This window comes from Saccopteryx bilineata, chromosome 2, assembly GCF_036850765.1.
Source record: "Saccopteryx bilineata isolate mSacBil1 chromosome 2, mSacBil1_pri_phased_curated, whole genome shotgun sequence".
Lineage (NCBI taxonomy): Eukaryota > Metazoa > Chordata > Mammalia > Chiroptera > Emballonuridae > Saccopteryx > Saccopteryx bilineata.
In genome coordinates, this window is record NC_089491.1 from 318,017,377 (window position 1) to 318,038,300 (window position 20,924).

At 42.5% G+C, this 20,924-nt stretch overlaps 1 protein-coding gene across 1 annotated transcript in view; it reads right to left on the minus strand.

Moving 5' to 3' along the window:
• Positions 1-1,050: 1,050 nt before the first annotated feature.
• Positions 1,051-20,924, minus strand: part of SNX27 (sorting nexin 27) — a 120,364-nt gene continuing 100,490 nt past the window's right edge. The window contains exons 9-12 of the mRNA XM_066262131.1: positions 6,675-6,824; positions 6,232-6,360; positions 5,770-5,829; positions 1,051-4,845 (exon numbers count right to left, since the gene is read on the minus strand). Of these exons, the coding sequence (XP_066118228.1) occupies positions 4,798-4,845; positions 5,770-5,829; positions 6,232-6,360; positions 6,675-6,824 (387 nt within the window). The 3' untranslated portion in view covers positions 1,051-4,797. The remainder of the gene's footprint in view (positions 4,846-5,769; positions 5,830-6,231; positions 6,361-6,674; positions 6,825-20,924) is intronic.

Here is a 20,924-nt window from a genome sequence, read left to right on the forward strand (position 1 = left end):
TATCTTTGCAAAAGTCAGGGAAAACTTACATTGGGAAGGGACCTGACAATTAGAGGAGTTGAAATCACAATAAAAGCCAGGCTACAGGCCTAGGGTGCTATCCTCTGATAGCAGTCTTCTGGGAGATCAGTCCCTGTCCCCCCTTCCCCATTCCAAAGGCAGTGCAAACCAATGGGAGGGGGGACTGGCTGGCTTGAAGCCTCAGCTGGCCTGCCCCGCCCAGGACCTTCTGAACTAGCACAGGCCTCCGTTACACAGTTGAGCCAGGAGATAAACAATTTGGAGAAACTGTGGCACCTCTCCAATCCACATACAAAAAGGTATTACTTTGTACCTATAGAGGCAGTGACGTCAGCCGCTTTTTCCAAGACCCCTAACTAAACTATAAATACCCTACTCCAACCCTTCCCAGCATTTGCATCCATCTTGGCACACTTGCACCCAAGCATTTTAAATAAACAACGCTTTTGAAACAAATCAGCCTTGTGTTTTTGGTTTGGCTCTCCCCAGTGCCCACGAAAAGACCCAGGTAAGGGCTTGGCCTGTCAGCTATCTCATATGGGATAAGTCAGTCCGCTGGCGTTCTCTCCAGGTCAGACACAGTTGGGGGTTTATACCAACCTGCCAGTTGCCAAGAAAAGCTGGAAGGAGGCTTTCCCCTTCCCCAGTGAACCAGACACCCTCAGATTTAACCTAAGATCTGTCCCAAGGCCTTTGCCAGGCTCTATCTGTATAAGGTTGAGGGCAAGGAGTCCTGTGAGCTAACATAACATGGGCTTTGTGCAGGCTGGCACAATCAACTGAGGTCTGGGGGAGAGGAGAGAATCCTCAAAGGAGCCACTGAACACAGCGTCAGGCCAAGGGCTCCCAGCTTCTCCCCCTCCACCTTCCTCATCATATGCCCTTGAAGGCTGCCTCCCTGCTTATTTGGGAGAACTAGTTAAAAGTTCCTTCCCAGTTTCAGACTGACCATTCTAACTCAAGTCTTGAAGGCCCCCTTTCACTTCTTGCCACACAACCCAAAGGATTTGTAGTCTAGGAAACCAAAGAATAGTTTCATCAATAAATCAATTTATTTAAAAGAATATGTTACAATTAATTACACTAAGTGACATTACCAAACAATTTTAGAGTGGTTAGCTCTAGAACAAGGAATGAAAGAAACACTGTTAGCCATTATGTGTCTGTGTATTTTCTCTTCACATTTCTTAAATCACAAATAAAAAATACAAGATACTGCAGTGAAAATACAATTAGTTTCTCTCAAATAAATTAAAAGTGTGCATGGCCTGGGGAAAACTGAAGCCCGGCTCATGGGCTTAAAAAGGGGGCATGATATAAAATCGGTGTCCAACTTGAGCAGTTGGCCAAGAACCTTCACCCCATATTACTTCCCTCTTCAATTCTGATCTCCCCCAGAGCCCTAAGCTTCCCACACACCTGAGATTATTGCTGAGGAGAGAGCTGATGTCCTGGTGTAAGGCCTGGCATGACATGCTCAGGTATAGAAGAGGAACACAGGAGGTGGGACAGGAAGATGAGCCGCTAAAGCATACCCATCACCTCTAGTCTCTCTCTCAGTATTCAAGCACATCAACCTCCTTTGAAAAGGAGGCTAACATGACACAATCAATCTGGTAACGGGACCAAGCAGGATGTTGGGAGTCCAAAAGACCAAATGGTTTCTACTGCTGCATCAACCCAGCCAGAGCACGATGGAGAGCAAGGTAATCCCTCTAGGTCTGGGGACTTCAGATTAACGGGGATGCAGTCCCTTTTAAGAAAACTGCTTCCTAGGAGCCAGATCCATAAGTCTGCAAATTCTGAGATGAGGCAAAGGTCTCACTTCCTGTCAGTGCTCTTATCTTGCTGCTCCAAGCATTGGGTTAGGAGCTATCAGAGGGGATAACCCAAAGCTACTGGCCTGGTAAGTAGAAGAAACCACATGGGCCAGACATGGGGATGTCAAACATTTCTCTAATTCCTCCCCATGTCAAACATAGCTCTCTGCACAGGCCTAGGAGTTGCGTTGAGCACTTACCTGTGCTGAGCTTAGGCCTAGGGCAAGGGAAGGGCAGAAAAATGGAGAGCAGAATAAAAATATAAAGAGCAGAGCCCAAAGCATGGTCCCAGGGAACCTTTCTACAGGGACAGGATTTTATAGGGCCTGCATCTTCTCCTGATCCATAAAAAACTTGGAGCTTTTACCAAAGAGGATAGAAACTGGGTGAGGACAATAGGAGACCAGGAAAATCCTGATGGCTCTGCTGTGGGCAAGGCAGGGGCGGGCCAGGGTGGGGGTGGGGGGCTCACTTTCGTTTCCCAGAGACAGAAACTGAAAAAGAAGCCTCCTTGGGCAGAACCCAGGACTAAGAGAGGGAGCAAGGATTAGAGAGGAACTGGGGAGCAAAGGGGGAAAGGAATGTCACATTAACACTGCTTCATGCAAAGAAGAGCTGGATCTTCTGGAGTGCCACAGAAGCCTCTGCCTCCATTGCAGGAGGCCGCTGTACGTGGAAGAGGAGAAGGCGCTGCCTCGGGAGCCTCCCCCACCTTGCTGCAGCTGGATGCTGTGTCACTGGTACAGCCTCAGTAACGGTCATTCCTGCACAGATTCTGCCAACAGACCACCTACCTATGGGGCCTGCACCCAGTGGCCAAAGCACCAAGTGAATTCTAGTCAGAAAGAGGACAAAGCAGCATCCACTAAGGGACCTCCATCCTAAGGGAATCTTCACGTCTCACATCGGATGTCAGCACCTGGGCTGTCATGTGGCCTCCTGGATTTGTTTATTCTTGGCCTACTCTGAGGGAACAGGGGAAAATTGCTATTTTTTTATAGTTTGAACAAATCCTCTTTAGCATTTTGGAGTAGGAAATCAGTATGTCTTCTTTCCAGGGTCCTTTGGCTCATTATTAAATTCATTTAAGCCAAAAGAAGTTAATCTTATGTCGAAGCCCTCAAATCAAGGATCATTCTCTGCACATTTTAACAGTCAGCATTCATACATTTTGCACTCTGTGATTCCACCTGGGTTTGGAGAAGGGGAGAGAAGACAAGGTATGCTATATGATCCTACACTCCCCTGGGGCAAATGGCTGCCAGGGTAAAAGTGAGGGAAAAAGTGGCCTCACAATGATCTGCAAAAACAAGTTACAAAAAAAGAAACTTCAAACCACCCCAACACTGCTCAGTGCAGTTGACTACAACCACCTAAGGTTGTCTCCCAGTTAGACAAAGCAAAAGATGCCACCTATGGAGGTTTCTGTTCAGAAGGTGAAGAAGGGAAAAAGAAAAGAAGACTCAAAGCTAGATGTGTTTCAGTTGAACAAGAGCCTGACTTATAGCTCCCAGTGCAATTATCTAAAGACAGAGCCTGGGGCTGAGACTGTCTTCCTAGTCTAGTCAGCCCCGGCTCCTGATCTCCAATGGGCTAAGTGCAAGGTCAGATTAGGAGCTCTTTAAGAGACAAAAACGTTTTCCTTCAGTCTCCTTTCAGTTCAAAGCTGAGATCCAACCCAAGTCAATTATATTCCTACTGCTCCTTCCTGATTCCTCAGCCGGCTTAAATGGGTTATGGTTTTGACAGACCACTGACCCATCAAAGTTTCCCCAAGGCCTGGGGTTACTGTAAGGTCCATCCCCACACAACTGTTTAAGGAAGTCACAGATAATGTAATAGTTACAGGTGGTTATTGGTCACAAATTGGGTAGGGAAAAGCTTATGAACATAGGGTATTTATTTGTTCCTTCCTTTCCCCTACCTAAGTCCAACCTTTGTGCCTAAAGGTGTCCGCTTTAACTCTGGTCCCTAGTACTACCCCTGCCTCAGAAGAGGCAGGGAAATGAGAAATTACCACCATGAAATGTTTCAGGTTCCTGCAGCATCAACCACCTAAACCCACTCCCTGCCTCCCCATTCTAGGTCAGCTGAGGAAAGCACACAGGGGCCCAGGGAAGCGGGAAGATGTGGAATGTGGCTGGAAAGCCATGAGTGGGAGAGACAGAGATGGGCCAGGAAAAATGTTCTGGAATTCAGAAACCACACCTCGTCCGCAGACTCTCCTGCAGACCTGCAGCTTTGCTGCTCTTTAGGAACACACCTCTCTCCCGCACAGCCTCTTGAGAGATAAAGAAACTGTGCTCCCTGCTTCCCAGTCCACGAGCCAGACTCTGCACTCAGTACAAAAAAGCAGGTTGTAAACTTTTCAAGTCCTTCATGAGGAGAGGTATTTTCCCTGTAAAATTTTTTTCCTTTTTAAAGTTTGTTTCAAAATAAAGAAAGCAAGAAAGAAGTCATGAATTCTAGTGAAAGGTGTGTAAAAACACAAGCTAAAAAAGGTACTGCCATCAATATGAAATTTAAAAACAAATATATATATGTATATACGTGCAGCTAATTTGTGTATATATAATTTTTACATACATACATATATATGTCTGAATAGTGCAAATGGATGGAGTTCATAGTTCCAGTTTTAAAAATATAGTACAAGGAGAGTCTGTTGGTGTGAGGCCCAGGTGAAGGACAAAGATACCTTTGGCGAGTTGATTGGGCTTACTTCTTTTCCTATCTTACTTAATCAGTTGACTCCTGGTGCTGACCAATCTGTTGTTTTCTACCGGCTCAATTCCAGAGACATGAAACTCAGGATTATTAATAATATTTAGTTTAGGGGTTTTGAATATAATGACTCTTTTCCTTTTCTTTTGTGTTAATGGTTACTCTGTCTGACATAGGAGACAAAAGGGATAAGAGGATGAAGGTGAAGAGAAGGGAAGGGGAGAAGGAAAGGCTAGGTGGCCACATCCCTCTGCTGTGACCTCGCCATCTGGAAAATGTTCTGAAAGGAAAAAAAAAAAAAAGTTACTGGGAAGCCTTGGATGTCCACGTTTCCTCCGTCTGGAGGCAACCGCTCAAACAGAATCAGAAAATATCCGACTGGATGGCTTGATCTGATTGGCCTCTTCCCCCAATACTACTTCCTACCTAGAATCCCAGTGTTCTGGAACCGGAAGAGACCTTGGATATTAATTATCTGGCTCAGCCTTCCTATTCTACACATCAGAAAGAAAGAGAAAACTGGGCTTTAGGGAGACTGATTTGCCTATAATCAGAGAGAAAAAAAGCTGTGAGAGAATCAAGATCTGATTCCCAAAGCCCAATGTTCTTTCTACTATCCAAGAATATACCTGTTCACCTGAAACCTGTGTAATTACATTAACCAACGTCACCCCAATTAAAAAAAAAAAAGAGAGAGAGAATATACACGTTCATGTCTTGACTCTATCTGCTGAATCTTGGAAACATTTTCCTTGAACTAAGTGGCTAATTATTCAGAATCTTCCAAATTCTGCTCCAGCACAGGCATACACAGACAGCAGTAGAGCAGGAGCAAAACTCTGCCTACAAATCCATATTCCTGGTTAGCTTACAGACTCATCTAGTCAGGGCAATGGCAGTTAAAACTGAGGACGGCTGCCCTGGATCAGGAACAGCGTAGAGGGTGATCTTATAAAAACAGGCAGAGGAGAGCCCATGAAGTCATGAGAGACAGCACAGCCTGCACCCAGGAGCCATCCTCTAGACAAGGGAAGAAGCAAGGCTAACTAGCCATCTCTGGAAGTGTATCGTGGCTCACATGGGATAATCAGTCCCAGAAAGATGAAGATGGAGGTGGGTGGGGGGGTCCCCGGATATCTGGCCATAGGCCTAAACATTTTAAACAAAGATGAAAAAAAATCCATTCAAGATTGTTTAGAATTACCTCTTTTCTCCACTTGAGCTCACAGAACACCCTCTCAAAGCATTCATGCATGTAATTGAACTGAAAAAAAAAAAAAACAACAAAAAACATAGCAACACTCACTGACTTCTGTGGACCAGGTACCACAGGGCCATGCCTTTGAACTTCTGCCCCCAGTGTCCCCACCTTCCAAACTTGCTCAGCCCACAGCAATACCCAGACAGCTCCACAGAACCCAGGCCTAGCCCTTCTACTATTCTCTGGCTCCTTCTAGTGTTAACTGTGAGTCAAGCAGGATGTGAAGTTGCCAATCATAATTGGGCCTCAAGGAAAGACAGGAAGAACCTGGGGCTCTAGAATTCTAACAGGTTCTGATTCAAGCCCACTGCGATTTCTAGAGCTCCCTCCACTTGGGCATTTAGTTTGAGGAAAACTTGAAGCCACTCTACTTTCCCCAAGCATGCTTCCCTGGCTACCACTTACATACGGTGTGAAGATTTTAACCCATCGAGGCTTCTTCTCTCCTCGTGCATATTCAAAACAGAAGGCCATTCCTTCTTCATCTGTATCCCATCGCTGCATCTCATCCCACTCAAATGCTATTACCTGGTTCTAAACAACCGAGAACAAGAGTATAAGTTTGAGAATCCTGGGAAGCTTATGTAGGATAGTTCTGAACCAGGCAGCAGAACAGAAGTAAGTGCAGATGTCTGATCGTTTCAGGGACAAGACTGTGACAGAAAAATAAGTCAGTGTATCGTGTAAAGGTTGAGATCAGTGTGAGTCCAGTAAGTATTTATCTAATCCAGTCAAAACTGTTTTGACTTCATGCCAGCACCACCACCACCCACAAGGAACTAAAACATAGCAAGTGAGTATCCAAGTATACCCATGTTCCTAGCCCCAGCCCCATGCTGAACTCTTACCTCCAGCTGTCCTTCTTCAGTGCAAGCATGAAGTTTAAAGTGCATGATGCTGATGGCTGTGATAACATGCCCCTTCCTCCTGGAGTCACAGGCACAGTGGGGGAAGATTATTTCATTGTAGCCCTCACAAGTTCTTAGCATGTTGAGGTACTAGAAAACAAAAAGGAAGGGAAAACAGTGTTACCATGGCACTAAACCACTATGAAGAGCTGCTGAAAGGGCACAAGAACACAGAATCCTTTCCCAGTACCCTGAACACCTTGCCTCTGGTCTCACGCCCATTCTGAGGTTGGGACAGGACTCTGAGATTATCTTTTATCCCAACTGCCAACCAGGACTCCGAGATGATCCTTTATCCCAGCCACCAACCAGAATTCCAAGATGATCTTTTATTCCAGCCGCCAACCAGGACTCCGAGATGATCCTTTATCCCCACCACCAACCAGGACTCCGAGATGATCCTTTATCCCCACCACCAACCAGGACTCTGAGATGATCCTTTATCCCAACTGCCAACCTTACCCCCTCTTTCTACTTAAAGAAAGATACACAAATGAAGCTAGAAGAGAAACTGTCTCCAAAACTGCTAGGACTAGAAGGGAACTCACAATGCCACTTTAACCCTCTACTTTCACTATACCTAAGGGGTAGAAATCAAATCTACTCTTATAATTAAGGAAAGAGGCGAATGTTTCTCCCCTTCCTTCACCAGGTTACAATGATCTCGGTGATGATGATGATGAAGTTACCCGAGACTTTAAAAACTAGTCATTTTACAGAAACCCAGAATACTATGAGATCTGTTTAAGGCCACCAGTAACAGTAAGTGGTAAGCCAAGTTTAATATCTTGGTCACTGATCCTTTCTCTATCACCAACTAAGTCCCCAAATAAGCCCCACCATCCCCTCGGTCTTTTTTTACTTTTGTGACAGAGAAACAGATACAGACAGACAGGCAAGAAGGGAAAGAGATGAGAAGCATCAATTCTTTGTTGCGGCTCTGTAGTTGTTCATTGATTGCTTCCTCATATGTGCCTTGACTGGGTGGCTACAGCAGAGTGAGTGACCCCTTGCTCAAGCCAGCGACCTTGGGCTTCAAGCCAGCGACCTCTGAGCTCAAGTCAGTGACCATGGGGTCATGTCTATGATCCTATGCTCAACCCAGCTACCTTGCGTTCAAGCTGGTATACCTGCACTCAAGCCAGATGAGCCCACGCTCAAGCCAGCAACCTTGGAGTTTCAACCTGAGTCCTCTGCATCCCAGTCTGACACACTATCCACTGCACCACACAGTCTGGTCAGGCCACTCGGTCTTCTTAAAAAGCACATGGGCCACAATAAAATGATATATATAACCCTCACAGGTGAATGCTGCAAGCTTAATACCAAGAGGTCTCAACCACTGAGTCTACCTCAGTTCCTTGTCCTTTCTCCTCTACAAATAAGGCTGGCCTCTCTTTCACTCAACTCACTATTTTGAGATAAGAGGGGAGAGAGTTAAAAAAAAGACAAGTGAGAAGAAGAGTAAAAGATAATTAAAAAAAAGATTCATGTACTCTGACCTGATTTCCTCTCAGGGACTGCCTGGGAAACAGGCAAATAGCCTTACACATCAACGGGAAGCCTAGGCACACTGGCCATGTGTGCCCAGTGCCAAGAAGACAAAGGCATAGTACTCCAGTAGTTTCAATGAGATAGGCAGGGAGATTAGAATGGAGACTAGCCTTCTGCCTTACCAAGAGAGAAAAGAAGGGACAGAGGCCCCCAAAGACCCTAGGCAACCTATGGCTCTGGCACCAATAAATGGCACCTGATAATTGTTGCTCTTGACACCAGGGGCCCAGGGGAAAATCGTACCACATGCTCTCTCCCCTACTTTCTATTTATTTCTGCTTGAGTAAAAATAATAGCAACTTTGAAGGGAAAAAATTTAAGAATAGTAAGAACACAAGGCCAAGGTCAATTCAAAAGTGCCACAATACTTCATTTGCATCATTGTTTGTCTCTCATCTCCCCTTCCATCACCCTATTCCATCCCCTTCCCCTTCACACATCCTTCCTATATCAGTGATAAATGTGGACACTGCTTGGCCTTGCTATTGGCACTATGTACAGAAAGAAATCCCTGGCCACTATACTTCGGTAAACATGACAGGTAGTGCCATAGAAGAGAACTCTTCTGTGGTTATAAGAAGCAGCAAAGACTGGGACAGGAAGCAGTACACAGAGGGGTGACCAAAAGCCTGGGCTTGAATCCTGGTTCCATCACTTCCTAACTGCCAGGCAAATTACTTGAACTCAAGCAAATTACTAAATCTCAGGAGCCCTGGTTTCATCTTCTGTAAAAGGGGAAATAATAAACCTACATCACAGTTATTTGCAAGCATTACAGCATGTAGCACAGTATTTAGTGCATAATTAGGTATTCAATAAAGGATAGCCTAAAAAATAATTTTAAAGGCTGTATTCTTAGCCAGCAGGCTCAACTATCTTCTCTCAAGAATGACCTGTGACCCCAAGCAAAAGACCCTGGGGCCCAGGGCTCCCTCTCATACTTTGTGCAGGTTCCAGGCCTATTCGCTGCATTGATAAGCAGCCTGACCCTGGGGCTTAGTGGAGAGGGAGTTCTGTCTTCACACCACCACCCGGCCCAAAGCTAGGGATCTGTTTGTAGTATTTGACAACTAAGTTTTTCTCTTCTGTACAGAATCCAATAAAAATCTTCCTATGATTTGCATCTTAAAAGAGAGAGAGAGAGAATGCCCTATTAAATGATATAAGTGGAAGCTGCTTTTATTTATTTATTTATTTATTTATTTATTTTTTCTTCTTTCTGAAGCTGGAAACGGGGAGAGACAGTCAGACAGACTCCCGCATGCGCCCGACTGGGATCCACCCGGCACGCCCACCAGGGGCTACGCTCTGCCCACCAGGGGGCGATGCTCTGCCCCTCCGGGGCGTCGCTCTGCCGTGACCAGACCTACTCTAGCGCCTGGGGCAGAGGCCAAGGAGCCATCCCCAGTGCCCAGGCCATCTTTGCTCCAATGGAGCCTTGGCTGCAGAAGGGGAAGAGAGAGACAGAGAGGAAGGAGGGGGAGGGTGGAGAAGCAAATGGGCGCTTCTCCTGTGTGCCCTGGCCGGGAATCGAACCTAAGACTTCTGCACGCCAGGCCGACGCTCTACCGCTGAGCCAACCGGCCAGGGCCTGGAAGCTGCTTTTAAAAACTCCAGGGAAAAGAGCGTGTAAGTGAGACAGATGAAACACAAATGGCAGACAGCTGAAGTCCTGGGGCTGAGTAATGGGTACATGGGTGCTCGATGTACTATTCTCTCAATGTCTTTATATATTTGAAAATTTCTATAATAAAATGTTATTAGAAAAAAGAAAACCAGGCCTGCAGCACTCAATTCAAGTCATCCTCCTTATGCAGTCATCAGAAACTTTCTCCGTGCTCAATAAGCAGTAAATTCTGCTCAAAGATGCAAAAGAATTTCAAACGCTGTGTTACACAGCCTTGAGACTCGCCCTGCTTATGTACTTCAACAAAAAGTGCCTTCTGCATAACACATTTGCTGAGAGTACTCTTCTTTGAGAGGCCACTACAATTTTTTTAAAGATTTTATTTATTTATTTTAGAGAGGGGAGTGGGGGGAGAGAGAGATAAGGGGGATGAAAAGCAGGAAACATCAACTTCCATATGTGCCTTGACCAGGTAAGCCTGGGGTTTCAAACCAGTGACCTCAGTATTCCAGATTGACAATTTACCTACTGTGCCACAACAGGTCAGGCCACTACTGTTTTAAAAAAATATTCCCACAATATTCCAAATTGAGAGTTTAAAAAATTTTTAAAAATATATTTATATATAATTACTTTATATATAAATATATTTATACATATATATTAAAATATATTATATTTACACATGTATATGTATATTTTTAAAGAGAGAAACATGCAGACAAAGAGTGAAATTAGGAAAAGACATCAGAAGAGATGTGGAGCTCTGCATATCTTGAACTCTCTCCTGTGACCTTGCATAAGTTCCTGGACCTGGGCCTTCCCTTCTGCCATCTGGAAATAAAGTCCACTGCTGCCACCCTCGCTTCACTGCTGTAGGATAAAACATATTGCTTTGGAGGCTGACACAAATAGGTTCAAATCCTAGTTCTACTTCTAGCAAAGCTTATGATTTTGGGTAAACCTTCCTTTCTCAGACTCCACCCCTCCTCTGCAAAGTGGGGATAACTGCATGGTTGTCAGGAGGAAATGAGAATGTACACAGGGTCCAGAACAGTACCAGACACGCAGTATGTGCCCTCTCTCTATCCCCTTGGAATAAAAAAGCCGATTTATCCCTCCACATTCAGAATGTAGTCCTTGAAAGCAAAGGACCTTCAGGAGATTTTCTAATTGTATAGTTCTAAAAATAACCTGAGTGAAAACTAAGGGCGAGAGTGACATCAGAGAAATGGCACCATGAGGGACACTCCCAATCTCTCCCCTTGAAATTTCAACAAATTGAACAACTAAACACAGAGAGAAAAGCTCAGGAACACCTGAAATATACACACACCAGACAAAGGTATGACTGGGCAAAAAGGTGGCTGAATATATAATCCACTCGGAAGGAAATAAGATGGAGAATGGGGTATTTCATTTTCCTCACTTATCTGAGGAAAAGGTGCTTTTGTCTGGAGCCGAGCGAAGCGGAGGGTCTGAGGCGGAGGCAAAGGAGCTGAGTTTGGGTAGGTGTTCAAGCAGAAGAAAGAACATACCAGCTCTGCCAGAGATCGCAGACGCAGGGTGCATGCACTGGCGGTGGGCCCCACCTAGAATTGCCAGTGCAGGGTGCCCGTGTGAGCCATCGTCAACATCTTTGTGCATTCCCGGCCCCACGATCACCGGCAGTGTGCGAGTGGCTACACCTAGCATCATTGGCGTGGGCACGGAGAGCTTAGCCCGAGATTATCAGTGAAAGGGACCTCCGTGGACTGTTGCCAGCACCTTTGTGCATTCTCGGCTCCACGATCACCAGCGTGGGGTGTGTGCATGGGCCAAACCCCTTGGCCTGAGACTGTCGGGGCTGGGTGATTCCGTGGGCTGATGCAGGCTTCTGAGTTCATTCTCAGCTCTGACTGAGATCACAGGCGCTGGGTGCCTGAGGGGGCGGGTGCAGGCCTTTGTGTGCATTGCTGGAGTTGTGGGGGCTGGCCACACATGTGGCTTACTGTGGGCTACCAAACAGCGCATGAGGAAAAGCCTGTGGAGATTAGACCCCAGGCACACTAAGGCGTGCTGGACCCGCCCGTGGGCCCATAGAAAGGCGCTAGATCTGCAATCGGCTCCCAGCCCTGCCTGCTCTTGCTGGCAGCTCTGGTTGCCACTGCCTTACCCAGAACTGAGCTTTGAGCGGTACTGGAGGAAGGACCTGGCTGCTCTTAGAGTCTCTTATTCTGCAAGCAGTGGCTAGGGCGAACCTCACAACTAAGTCCCCAGGCTGCTAGCTCAGGTTGCAGGGACAAGGGGAGAGGTGCCTGGAAAGCTGAGACTCCCATTGTCAGAGCCTTAAATCCCTAACAAGCCCCGCCTACCAAAGGGACTGAGGACCAGCCTACATCATTGCCACAGAGACACACCAGCAGACCTCTGCCCAAAAGCGCCACAGGGGCAAAACTTGTAGTATACTGCCACCTGATAGGAAAAATAGAAAAAAAAAAGGAAGAAGTTACCTCTCAAAAACAGGAAAAAATTACATTTTTATAATGTTTTTCCATTTTGGTCATTTTATCTTCTTTCCTTTTTCTTTTTTTACTTTTCATTTTGAACTTCATTATCCATAGTTATTACATTTTTCATTCTTGCTATTTGTAATGGTTTCATTTCAGAAACATTTACTTCTTTTTGTTGTTTTTTCTTTTATTTTCTCTCTTCCCATTTCCTCTCCTTTCTCTATTTTTTTTCCTTTTTCTCTCATTCAATCATCATTTATCATCAAATTATTATATTTTGGACTCATATTTTTCTTTGTGGCATTTTGCTTGTTTTTCACTTCATTTTTTCTCTCTTTTGTCATTTTTCCTCAGTTCCTGATCCCTGTTCTCTGTAGTTTTTGTTCTATTAATCATGATAGAGTTTTCATTTTTTCACTTTTTATTTTATTTTTAAATTATCTCTTATTAGTGTTATTAAAAACATCACTCTCAAGTGCCATTAAGACAAAGAAATCAAATATCATAGATACAAAAGACAGAGATGAAGCTCAGATAGATACTGAAAAATCTCTAGACAGAAATTTCAATTACTTGGAAACCTTGGAGTTTAATGACAGAAAATACAAAATTGAAGTCCTAAAAATACTCAGTGAAATACAAGAAAGCTCGGAAAGGCAATTTAGAACAGCTCAAAAACCAATTTAATGAACAAAAATAATACTTCACCAGGGAAATTGAAACCATAAAAATGAACCAAAAAGAGATAAAAAATTCAATCCATAAAGTGAAAAACGAAGTAACAAGCTTAGCTAATAGAACAGGCCAGAGAGAGGAGAGAATTAGTGACATAGAACAAAGGCAACTAGAGATACTACAGAGAGAAGAGGAGAGAGACTCACAAATTTTTAAAAAAATGAGAAATCCCTACAGAAATTGTCTGACTCCATCAGAAAGAGCAACATAAGAATAATGGGTATATCAGAAGGAGAAGGGAGAGTAAAAGGAATGGAAACACATTCAAACAAATAATTGATGAGAACTTCCCAAGCCTGTGGAAAGAACTAGAGCCTCAAATCCAAGAAGCAAAAAGAACACCGAGTTACCTTAACCCAAAAAGAACTACTACAGGCACATCGTAATGAAATTATCACAAACCAGTGACAAAAAAAAAATCCTCAAGGCAGCCAGGGAAAAAAAGAATACAACATATAAAGGAAGGCCCATTAGGCTATCATCAGATTTCTCAGAAGAAGCTCTACCAGCCAGAAGACAGTGGACCCCAATATTTAAAGTACTGAAAGAAAGGAACTTTCAGCCAAGAATACTATATCCATCAAAACTATCCTTCATATATGAAGGGGAAATAAAAACATTTACAGATATAGAGAAGATGAGGGATTTTATCACCAGAAAACCGCCATTTCAGGAAATACTAAAGGGAGTTATCTGACCAGAGACAAAGAACAAAACAAAACAAAATCACAAGTAAAAGCTCCAACAAGATCACAATAAAAACAAGAATAATCTGTGACAACAAAAACAAAAAAGGGGAGAGGACAAAGATTAGCGATAGCAAAGAAGGATGGAGTGTAGAAGCGGTAATGAGATAATGTACTATAATGAATTATGATATATATTATTTTAATTACCTAATGGTAACCACACCTGAAAATACCACTCCTGAAACACATGGCTTAAAAAGAAAGAAATGAAGGAAAGAAGTATGGAATACAACCAAACAAAAACAAATGACAGAAAAACAAAAGAGAAGAACTAAACAAGAAACAGAGCTATCAGACATCAATATATAAAATGGCAATAGGAAACCCTCAAGTGTCTATAATTTTATTAAATGTAAATGGATTGAACTTACCAATAAAAAGACACAAAGTAACAGAGTAGATAAAAAATGAAAATTGAACTGTATGCTGCCTTCAGGAAACATATCTAAGCTATGAGGATAAAAACAGATTCAAAGTGTAAGGTTGGAAAACTATTCTCCAAGCAAATAACATCCAAAGAAAATCAGATGTAGCCATACACATATATAATAATGTTGACTACAAGACAGCAAAGGTAATCAGAGACAAAAATGGTCATTTCATAACAATAAAGGGGACATTGAATCAAGAAGACACAACACTTCCTAATATATATGCACCAAACTAAGGAGCACAAAAGTATTTAAGATATCTACTAAAAAAAAAAAAAAAGATATCTACTCACTGATCTAATAATAAAAAACCAACAAAAATACAATCACACTTGGAGACCTCAATACACCGCTGATGGCTCTAGATCGTTCTTCAAAGCAGAAAATCAATAAAGAAATACTGGCCTTAAATGAAACACTAGAACAACTGGATATGATAGAAATCTATAGGACATTTCATCCCAAAATGTCAGAGTACACATTTTTCTCCAGAGTACATGGAATATTCTCAATAATTGACCATATGTTGGGCCACAAAACTAACATCAACATATTCAAAAAACTGAAATTATACCAAGCATATTCTCTGACCATAAAGCTTTGAAACTAGAATTCAACTGCATCAAAATAAGTAAACAAACCACAAAAATGTGGAAATTAAACAACATACTTCTAAAAACTGACTGGGTGCCTGACTTGCGGTGGCGCAGTGGGTAAAAGTGTCGACCTAGAACACTGAGGTCGCTGGTTTAAAACCCTGGGCTTCTCTGGTCAAGGCACATATAGAAGTTGATGCTTTCTGCTCCTCCTTCCCTCCCTTCTCTCTCTCTCTGTCTCCTCTCTCTAAAATGAATAAATAAAATCTTAAAAAAAAACTGGGTCAAAGAAGAAATAAAAGCAGGTATCAAAAGATATACAGGCCACCAATATGGCAGCAGGGTAGGCAGATGCAGACAGCCAGCTCCCACCACCAAACTGGATTACAAATTAATTTAGAACTATCATCGTGAAAAACCAACTTTGGACTAAAAGAATTGGTCTCAAAAAACGAGCACAGAAGGATCCGCACCAATCCAGGTAGGGAGTGTGAGGATGCAGTGAGGGCTCCCCTGCTCCCAGGAGCAAAAGGAGGATGAGGCTGAGGGTCCAGAGGGGCTCTCATTACAAGGAGAGAGACCCTGAGAGATGGGGGCCCTCAGTCTCAGAACTAGAGACCCAGTTGAGAAACCCAGGGACTGGAGGAGACAGCATTGAGTGGGGAGAAGAGTGAAAGTTCTGTATGTGGGAAGCAGCTGGCATGCTTTAAAGGGACAGAGGAGAAAATATCACTCACAGCCACTTGCCTGGGACTCCGGAGGTGAGGAGGGCTGTGAGGACGGACTCATCTTGCACAAGGAAAGAAGGGAGAATGAGACAAATGGAGATAAGAAGAGCAGTGCCTGGGCTGACCTGAGTTAAGCTGACTCACTTTCCAGTGCGGAGGTCACTATAGCTCCGGGAGGAGTAGACTCCTCCACAGAGCACAAGCCTAAAGTGGTTCTGGGTGTCCCACTTCCAAAAAGCTCTCCAGCTCCACTCAGCACAAAGCTCACAGCAGAAAGGAGCAAGTAAGGGGAAGGGAGAGTAACCCAGGTTTCCAGGGAGACCTGAGCTACACCTCCCCCTTCTGATACCCAAGACCCTATCGGACACCCAGAGAGAAATTGGCAGAACACGCCTTCAGTTTCTCAGAGGTCACACCCACAGAGATCCTGGATACAGTTTCTACTAAGCCCCCTGCTGAGATCAGAAAACAAACTCCCTGCTGAGACAAGCAAACTAAAAGCAAACTGAAAGCAGGCAAATTAAGACTTTAAAGTGGCTCTACTAGATAAGGAGACCACAACTCCAACAAGACTGCAAACCACGCACAGAAACAATGGGAAGACAAAGAAACTTAAGACATATGAATCAACAAAAAAAATCCCCAGAAAAGACCTGGATTAAATGGAAATAAATAAATTACCGGATGCAGAATTTAAAATAATGATTGTTAGGATGCTTAAATATCTCAAAGCTACAATGGATAGACTTACTGAGCACCTAAATAGAGAAACTGTAAGCATCAAAGAGGACACAGAAATCATAAAAAAAAAAACCCAGATAAAAAGGACAAACACAATATCAGAAATGAAGACTCCACTAAAGGGAATTAAAAGCAGGATGGATAAAGCAGAGGATTGAATCAGTGACTTAAGAGGACAAGATAAGTAAAAGCACGGAAGCAGAACAGCAAAAAAAGAAATAAAAAGTCTGAGGAAACTCTAAGAGAGCTCTGTGACAACATGAAGAGAAACAATATCTGCATAATAGGGGTTCTGAAGGAGAAGAGAAAGAACAAGGGATAGAGAACCTGACTGAAAAAATTATAGCTGAAAATTTCCCTAAATTGATACAGTAAAGAGTCACACAGATTCAAGAAGCAGAGAGAACCCCATTTAAAAAAAACCCAAAGAGACCTACACCAAGACACATCATAATGTAAATGCCATCAAGAGATAAAGAATACTAAAAGCTGCAAGAGAAAAACAGTCAATCACCTAAAAAGGAGCCCCCATAAGGATGACATTGACCTTTCAACAGAAACACTTGAGGCCAGAGGGAATAGCAAGAAATATTCAAAGTAATGAAGAAGAAGAACCTAAAACCAAGACTTCTTTATCTAGCAAGGCTATTGTTTAAAATTGAAGGAGAAATGAAAAGCTTCCCAGACAAAAAACAAACAAACAAACAAAACTCAAGGAATTCATCACAACCAAACCAATGCTGCAAGAAATGTTAAGGGGCCTGCTGTAGACAGAACAAAGCGGGGGGAAATAATATTTAGTAAAAAAGGAATGTAGATTTAAAGAATAAAATGGCAATAAACAACTACATATCAAGAATAATCTTAAATGTAAATGAATTGGATACTCCAATCAAAAGACATAGCGTAGCTGCATGGATAAGAAAACAGGACCCATATATATGCTGTCTACAAGAGACACACCTCAAAACAAAAGAGATACATAGGCTGAAAGAAAAAGGATGGAAAAAATACTTAATGCAAATGGGAATGAAAAAAAGCTGGGGTAGCAATACTTATATCTGACAAAATAGACTTTAAAAAAAAAAAGACTATAGTAAGGAATAAAGAAGGTCCCTACATAATAATAAAGGGAGCAATACAACAGGAAGAGATAACCATTAAAAATATCAATGCACCTACTGTAAAACCACCTATATATATAACACAGACTTTGATGGACATAAAGGGTGAGATCAACAGCAATACTATAATAGTAGGGGATTTCAATACCCCACTAACATCACTGGAGAGATCCTCAAGAAACAAAATTAACAAAGAAACAACAGCCTTAAAGGACACACTAGATCAACTGGATTTAATAGATATCTTCAGAACCTTTCACCCAAAAGCAACAGAATATACATTTTTTTCAAGTGCTCATGGTACATTCTCTAGGACAGACCACATATTAGGTCATGAAACGAGTCTCAACAAATTTAAGAAGATTAAAATCATATCAAGTATCTTTCTCTTGAAACTAGAAATCAACTACAATAGAAAAACTGAAAAACACTCATACACTTGGAAACTAATCAGCATGTTGTTAAATAATGAATAGGTCAACAATAAGATCAAGGAAGAAATAAAAAAATTTCTTGAAACAAATGAAAATGAGCATACAACAACTCAAAATTTATGGGACACAGCAAAAGCAGTCCTAAGAGGGAAGTTCACAGCATTACAGGCATACCTTGGGAAGCTATAAAAAGCTCAAATAAACAACTTAACCCTGCAATTAAAAGAACTAAAAACAGAACAGCAAATAAAACCCAGAGGAACTAGAAGGAAGGAGCGGAAATAAATTACATAGAGGCTAAAAAAACAATACAGAGGATCAATGAAACCAAGAGCTGTTTCTTTGAAAAGGTAAACAAGATCCATGAACCTTTAACCAGACTCACCAAAAAAAAAAAAAAAGAGAGAGAGAGAGAGAAGACTCAAATAAAATTACAAATGAGCGTGGAGAAGTAACAATGGACACAGCAGAAATACAAAGGATTATAAGAAAATACTATGAAGAACTGTATGCCCCCAAAATTAGACAACCTAGGTGAAATGGACAAATTCCTTGAAAAATATAATCTCTCAAAAATCAATATGGAAGAATCAGAAATCCTAAACAGACTGATTACAACAAATGAGATCGAAACAGTTATCAAAGTATTCCCAACAAACAAAAACCCTGGGGCAGATGACTTCACAAGCAAATTGTACCAAATATTCAAAGAAGAACTAATTCCTATCCTTCTCAAGCTATTTCAAAAAATTCAAGAAAAGGGAAGACTTCCAAGCTTCTTTTATGAGGCAAGCATAATTCTGATTCCAAAAGCAGGCAACGACAACACAAAGAAAGAAAAGCATAGGCCAATATCCCTGATGAATTTAGATGCTAAAAGTCTCTCAACAAAATATTAGCAAACAGGAAGGCAAGGCTGGTACAATATTAGCAAATCAATGTGATTCATCACATAAACAAAAGAAAGAAGAAAAACCACATGATAATATCAAGATGCAGAAAAAGCATTTGATAAAATCCAGCATCCATTTATTATTATTGTTATTATTATTATTATTTTACAGAGACAGAGAGTCAGAGAGAGGGATAGATAGGGACAGACAGACAGGAACGAAGATAAAAAAGAAGCATCAATTATCAGTTTTTTGTTGCGACACCTTAGTTGTTCACTGATTGCTTTCTCATACGTGCCTTGACCGTGGGCCTTCAGCAGACCGAGTAACCCCTTGCTCGAGCCAGCAACCTTGGGTCCAAGCTGGTGAGCTTTTGCTCAAACCAGATGAGCCCACACTCAAGCTGGTGACCTTGGGGTCTCGAACCTGGGTCTTCCGCATCCCAGTCTGATGCTCTATCCACTGTGCCACTGCGTGGTCAGGCTCCAGCACCCATTTATGATCAAAACTCTCAGCAAAGTGGGAATTCTGGGAACGTACCTCAACATGATAAAGGCCATCTATGACAAACCCACAGCCAACATCATAATCAATGAGCAAAAATTAAAAGCAATCCCCTTAAGATCAGGAACAAGGCAGGGGTGGCCCCTTTCACCATTCTTATTCAACATAGTTCTGGAAGTCCTAGCCACAGCAATCAGACAAGAAGAAGAAATAAAAGGCATCCAAATTGGAAAAGAAGAAGTAAAACTATCATTATTTGCTGGTGATATGATACTGTACATAGAAAACCCTAAAGTAGCAGTAAAAAAACTACTGGACCTGATAAATGAATTCAGCAAGGTAGAGGATATAAAATCAATACTCAGAAATAAGTGGAATTTTTATACACCAACAATGAACTGTCTGAAAGAGAAATTAAGAAAACAATCCCCCATAAAAGTGAAACTAAGAGCCCTGGCTCAGTGGTAGAGCGTCGGCCTGGCGTGCAGAAGTCCCGGGTTCAATTCCCGGCCAGGGCACACAAGAAAAGCGTCCATCTGCTTCTCCACCCCTCCCCCTCTCCTTCCTCTCTGCCTCTCTCTTCCCCTCCTGCAGCCGAGGATCCATTGGAGCAAAGATGGCCCGGGCGCAGGGGATGCCTCCTTGGCCTCTGCCCCAGGCGCTAGAGTGGCTCTGGTTGCGACAGAGCGACGCCCCGGAGGGGCAGAGCATCGCCCCCTGGTGGGCAGAGCGTCGCCCCCTGGTGGGCGTGCCGGGTGGATCCCGGTCGGGCGCATGCGGGAGTCTGTCTGACTGTCTCTCCCTGTTTCCAGCTTCAGAAAAATACAAAAAAAAAAAAAAAGTAAAACTAAGAGACATTGATAAGAGTGTGGTGGTTATGGAGGGAGGGGGGAAAGAGAGAGGGAAAGGGGGAGGGGGAGGGGCACAAAGAAAATTAGATAGAAGGTGACAGAGGACAATCTAACTTTGGGTGATGGGTATGCAACATAATATGAACGACAAGATAACCCGGACTTGTTATCTTTAAATATATGTATCCTGATTTATTGATGTCACCCCATTAAAAAAATAAAATAATTTAAATAAAAAAATAAATAAAGCGATACTGCTCCCCCCCCAAAAAAAATCCCCTTCACTACTACAACAAAAAAAGTAAAGTACGTAGGAGTAAATTTAATGAAGGAGGTTAAAGACTTGTACTCAGAAAATTATAAAACATTGATAAAAGAAATCAAGAAAGATAAAAACAAGTGGAAGCATATACCGTGTTCATGGATAGGAAGAATAAACATCATTAAAATGTCTATATTACCCAAAGCAATTTATAAATTCAATGCAATTCCTATTAAAATAACAATGACATACTTCAAAGATATAAAACAAATATTCCAAAAATTCATATGGAACCAAAAAAGAACAGGAATAGCCTCAGCAATCCTGAAAAAGAAGAATAAAGTGGGTGGTGTCAGAGTTCCTGATATCAAATTATACTACAAGGCCATTGTACTCAAAACAGCTTGGTACTGACATAAAAACAGGCATACAGATCAATGGAACAGAATAGCGAACCCAGAAATAAATG